A 6,211-nucleotide genomic window follows, 5' to 3' on the forward strand; every position below is an offset into this window, starting at 1 on the left:
AGTTAATGTATTAATAATATAATTTTTTTTATTCATTTAAGTTACTTATTGATAAATCATATACTAATACAACAAAAATACTATTTAGTATGTTCTTAAAATTGAGATATTACTTTTATTTCAAAACAATTTAATTTTTTAAATTTTCATTTATAATTATTTATCCTTCATGACATGATTTTAAAAGCTACGGAATATCTTGTCTTAGTTAAAATCACAAGTTTAAAATTTTTTACAGCAAATATTGTGACATATTAATTGATAACTAATCTGCCTAGTAGGTTAATACGCTGTTCATGCAAAAAATCATTACATTATCTTTGTAAATAACTCAAATTCTTGACAAAATGATAAAACATTTTTACGACGTCATTTTCTTATTTGTGATGTCATTCCCTTTGCGCCCCGACCGCCCCCCCCCCCCCCTTCCTAACCCCCTCTTCCCCCTCCTCTCTCTTTAATCTTTTTCCTTTATTTCCGTTTGGCTTATAAATATTCCCTTGGCTCACTCCAAGTTAGACGTACCATCCCAAACGCTCTCATTTCTCACATTTCTCCAGAGAGTTTGAAAAAGAAAAAATGGAGCACAGTACTGACACTACCACTGCCACCACCATAACTCCTTCACCATACTCTTCTCGGTCCGTCTCGCCGTCGTCTTCCTCCCCTCCTGACTCTCCACCTTTGCCACAAGTGGTAGTCAGCCCTTGTGCTGCCTGCAAAATCTTGCGGAGGAGGTGCGCCGAGAAATGTGTGTTGGCTCCTTATTTTCCTCCGAATGATCCCATCAAGTTCACTACTGCTCATCGCGTCTTTGGTGCCAGCAATATTATCAAGTTCTTGCAGGTATACTTCTAGCAAAGTCACTTATTGGCTTCATTAATTCTGCATATTAGGCTGAACAATAAGAATCGTCGTTAATTCTATTCGATCAGTTACATAGCAAGAAAATCAGTATTAGTGATGAACATCGTACCTAATTTATTTGGCATTTAAGTCTCACTTAGCTTTGCAATTCAAATGACTGGCATGATTTAACTCGCGAGATAAGTGGTGAAGTCGGTAATTTAATTGCAGTTTTCTTTTGGTGAATATAATTGAACATGTTATAGGATTAATAAATTGTGCGACATTCGTCCTATTTTTAGTGTCATTAATTTCACTTACTATAAGTCATTATCTTTATATTTTGGTTACCGAATTTAATATAAAAAGATTTCACCCTATCCACGTATAAACGTTAAATTCATTGATAATATATATCTTACGGAAAATATCAACGAACACTAGATTTTCTGCAGAACATGACATGTAAACAAGTAATTATTGTCTGTCTTTGGTTTGGTTTTACTTATACATTATGAAATCCTCCTTGGGATTATACTTCATCTATTAGCAGTACATGGGTAAAACCAAGTTCTTTGTTCAAGAAGTAGGAAAATAAAGGAAGACCAATTTTTTGGTACAATTTAATATTTTAATGCAACTTCTACTTCTAGATGCAATTTGAAAAGTAAGAGTCCTGGACTAAAAAATTATTATTGAAATACCAATATTGTCCATTAGGAAAGTCCAATTAATTTTCAAGCTTATATGCTTTTTAAATGCTTTGGATACTATATTTGGTAGTTAAACCAATGTAATGCTTTTTCCTCGTTGGTACTATTCTTTGCCATGTGGCTGCAGTTTCAATTTTATTTTTTCTGTCTATTGACTTCCCCTAATTTGTTTTGAAGAAAATATTGTGGTTTATTGGTACCAACTACCTATGGCTTGCTGTGTCAAAGTAATCAAATCCATCTTTTCTCTCTTACACACATAATTCCACCTGTTAGTTTTGACAAATTTGAATAATTTCAACAATTACTCTAGAATCATGAGGATCTACTCTTATATATCGTTGTAAATATTTTCTTACACAATTGGTGCAATCTAACATGTGAGAAGGTGATTTGCCTAATTTTCCAAGTCATTGATTTCACTAATAATGTTAGTTGCCTTTATTTCCTTCAATAAAGTGACCTAATAATTGTTTATCAGACTCTTCCAAAATAATATAGCACTCGTGTCGGACAGGTATACTTCATTCAGAAGATTCAACACACTCGTTTAACATTTTCAAAAAGTTCAGAGCAAAAATCTGATAGCATAAAAGAAATTATATTGTTAATTTATAGAAGTTAAACGCAACAACTAAACGTAACCATACCTTATTTGGTTAATTTTGTGTAGGAACTACCGGAATTTCAAAGAGCAGATGCTGTTAGCAGTATGGTGTATGAAGCCAATGCTAGGCTGAGGGATCCTGTCTATGGTTGTGCAGGAGCAATTTGTCAACTACAAAAGCAAGTGAATGAGCTCCAAGTACAATTGGCAAAGGCACAAGCCGAGATTGTCAACATGCAACACGAACAAGCTAACTTTATGACCCTTATTTGCATGGAAATGGCACAATCTCCACAAACATCACCACAACAATCATTGGAGAATTTCACTAATATTCCACAACATGGAAGCTCACAAAGCGACGTGAGCTTCCTAGATGAGAGTAATTTTGGATCAATATGGGAGACTCTTTGGGCATGATTAATGGAACATGTTCATCTAATTAACTCCTAGAGGATTTTCACCAAGTTAATGTTATGGGGAACAGTAAAAACTTTTACCCAAATAAAATTGACGCAGCAACTTATAATTTTAGTGGAAGAAAAATTAAAATGTAATATAGTATGAACCAAATCTTGAAAAAGATTTGAATCTCAAATATTTTTCATGATTTTTCTAATGGTTTTTTGATAAAGCAAATGAAGTTGACGGGCCTCGTTCCCGCCATATAGTTTATTTTTCTTCTGCTGGTCTATTCATCATACACAAGATAATATTGAATATAAGTCAAATTTTTGGTCACCTGATAATTTTATTATGGACCATAAATTAATTTGATGTTCTAATGTAATACTTATCCGCATTAGATATTTATATCAAATCATACGAATTTACAATGGCTAAGTAACTTAATGTTGTGAATATGTATATCAATTTAACCATGGCTAAGTATTAAACAGCACATAAAAACATGTCATCTATTTATTAATTTTGATGTAAATATCAAGTATGAATAAGTTTCTTACCTAGTGACGACTAAGAATTGTGATGGAAGGTTGGGATCCTAATTCGATCGTTAAAGTCTCAACATATCATGTTGAAACTTTGAAAATATCAACTTTTTAATAGTCAACACTTTATCGCATAGTGATTCTATTCAGCACAAATTTGAATCAGCCAAGCTAGGAGATTCAGTCCAATATGATAAAAAGTAAGATGTTCCCGTGTGAATTCCCTTTCAAATGAAACCTTGACCCTCTAGTCTTTGCTCCTCAATTCCTTCTTTTAAACTGATGATTCCTTTCTACACGAGATATGCTCACTCCGGTCTCAGCAATTAACCAATTTTTTTTTTCTTTTTCCAAATTGGGGGTAGGGGAAGGGGAATAAAGGAGGGGATTACAATGTGGGGAGTCGAACCCTCACCAACAAGGTGAAAGTTCAGACAACTAACCAACTAAGCTACTAAGATTCCCCTACCAGCAATTAACCAACATTTTCTTGACAAGAACGATCCGTTCCGTGCACATTCGTTCTAATTTCTTATTATGGAACTTATTTTTCTTGGTCTTAATTTCTAAAGGACTTATCAAGGATTATAATTTCTTTTCTCAAGTTCCCTTAGGCCACCATTTTTTTTGTGAATTTCTTGTTTCATTGTCAATAGATTATTAAAGGTCAAAAAAGTAATTAAAATGATTGATATCTAATTTTTATGACTTCTCAACAATGGGAAACCTCCTAAGGAAAATATGTCACCTTCTACTTTCAAACACAGAATATTAAAGACTCTGTCAACCTAATTATTATTAGTAAAAATTGTTTAAAACGTCTTCAGCTTGAACTTTCTTGACAAATATATTTGTACAAGTTTTGTATGTGTATGTAGTTAACTAACAGTAAATGAATATAAAAATAAATAAATTGTTATGTGTATGTTATATTATTAAGTAAAAAATTTGAAAGATCAACATTAATTTTAACATAAAAAATGTACATAAAAAAGAACATAATAATTCACCATACATGTTCTAATGTCTTTTTTAATTATTATAGACATATGAAATATATTAAAATATACTTTAATCTTATAGTTTTAAATATGCTATGTGAAAATTGAGAAATAGAATATTTTTTTTTTAAAAAAAGAGATATTGAAACGAACTAAAAATAAAAAATAAAATAAACAACTGAGAATCGTGTATCTCTCCTATAGAGTATGTGTGTATATGGGATGACATTGTTTTGTGTGTAATTTTTGTTTTGTGTGTAATTTTTTTTACATCAATCACTAATTGAGCCAACAAGTACTCTTTCGTTTGAGAGCTTTTTAGGTTTCATGCCTTATAGAGTTTTAAAATAGTGCTCCTTTTAATTAAGACTAATTAAATGAATATTTATGTTCTGTTTGTTTATCGGATAGGAAGAATAAGGCCAAACGTGAAGTGACTAGAGAGCAATAATAACCGGCAGGTCACTTATTCAAATAGCTCATTTACAAAATTATGCTTCAAATGCCATATAATTTACAAATATAAACATAAATCATGCAAGCACTTAGTAAGAAAATTTCATGCATATAATTAAAGACTTACAATTGGTCAGCACACATGAATTTATTGTTTCATCTACTCCTATTTTTTCACATATATATCTTTGATATTTTCTCCAGGCTCACCCAACAAAGACATAGTTCTTGATTATAATATAAGTTACTGTTACTTTATTGTATTACGCTTCTATTTCTTGACAACCTTAGAATTGAACAATAATACTAAATCTCTAATATGAAACTTTTTAATGTGAATTCAGATTCAGTCGAGCTCCAATGTATATATAGATATTTACATTAAAATAAGAAAAATTCTCAAGTTTACCTCAAATCAAAAATAGCAATTCTCAAAATTATTGATGGCCTCTTTATACCTACAACCAGTGTTGAAAAAAATTTAATGATAAGCCAAACAACTAATAAATAAAAATCAAATCTCCTAAAAATCTAATTCCACGAATAATCTTCAGAACATAGTGCACGTAATTTTTTAATCATAAAGCATAGATAAAAGAAACTTTAACTAATAAGATACCGGATTATTATGTATTCAGAATGACCTATCAATTTTTCATAATGAAATGCGACAACCTAAATAATTTGTCTAAAATTATAAATAAGTCAATTTCATTACTAATTATTATGAATTTAGAATAACCAATCAATTTCTTATGACAAAATGCGATAATCCAAATAATCTGTCCAAAATTATAAATAATTCAATTCCAAACCACTAATTGTATATAAAATATTATAAACAAAACTAACAAAGAAATTTCTCAATCTGCAATTATTTATCAAAAATACATTATTTATTAATGTAAACTTCATAATCAATTTAAAATTTTAGAAAACATATTTCTGGACAAACTCACTTCAAGAACCTGCAATTTTGATAAAGCATATGGGATATATTTATTGTGGAAAACATAAGAGAAAGTATTAAGATAAACATTGAAATCTACTATAAAAGAAAAAATTTTAAAGAAAGAAAATCTAAAAATAGAAGCAACACTGATAAAATTTATGAATGAGATTGTGCAATAATAATATATAGAAGACTCTAAACCAAAAAGAAATTTAAAAAGTAAATGTTGTCTAAACCAAAAGGTAATTAAAAAAAAAGTAAATATTATAGAATTCCAACACCTAAAAGAAAGCTAAAACATGAAAAAATTTAAAGGAAAAAGACAAGTAGACTCCTAGCTACTTATAAAGGAAAAACATTAGGTAAATCACATAAAAAAAGTTCAAAATGACTAAAACAAAAACAAAAGCCTATTTTTACGAAGAAGTGGCATCTCTAAATATAAAAAATTGGCATGGACAAAAATAATTTAAGAAAACAACCAAAAACTATATTACTAATAAAAAGAGAATCTGAATCTCTATTTTGGATTACCTGACTTTCAAAAAATTTAATAATCAAAATTTAATATATTTATTTTATTAGAATTCCATATATATCCTACAGGTTATTTATTTTCATATATTTCAAAAGTCCTTAATTTCTATCTGATATATTTTACGAGTGCTTAATTTCTATTCATATAT

General features: G+C 29.7%; 1 protein-coding gene across 1 annotated transcript; it reads left to right on the forward strand.

The window, feature by feature from the left end:
- Positions 1–502: 502 nt before the first annotated feature.
- On the forward strand, positions 503–2,846 carry LOC107875072 (LOB domain-containing protein 1). Its single transcript, XM_016721711.2, has 2 exons — positions 503–846; positions 2,233–2,846. Exons 1-2 carry the CDS (start codon positions 580–582, stop codon positions 2,584–2,586), a joined length of 621 nt encoding a protein of 206 aa, XP_016577197.1. The 5' UTR covers positions 503–579; the 3' UTR covers positions 2,587–2,846.
- The last annotated feature ends 3,365 nt before the right edge of the window (positions 2,847–6,211 follow it).

This window comes from Capsicum annuum, unplaced genomic scaffold (assembly GCF_002878395.1).
Source record: "Capsicum annuum cultivar UCD-10X-F1 unplaced genomic scaffold, UCD10Xv1.1 ctg2447, whole genome shotgun sequence".
Classification (NCBI taxonomy): Eukaryota; Viridiplantae; Streptophyta; class Magnoliopsida; order Solanales; family Solanaceae; genus Capsicum; species Capsicum annuum.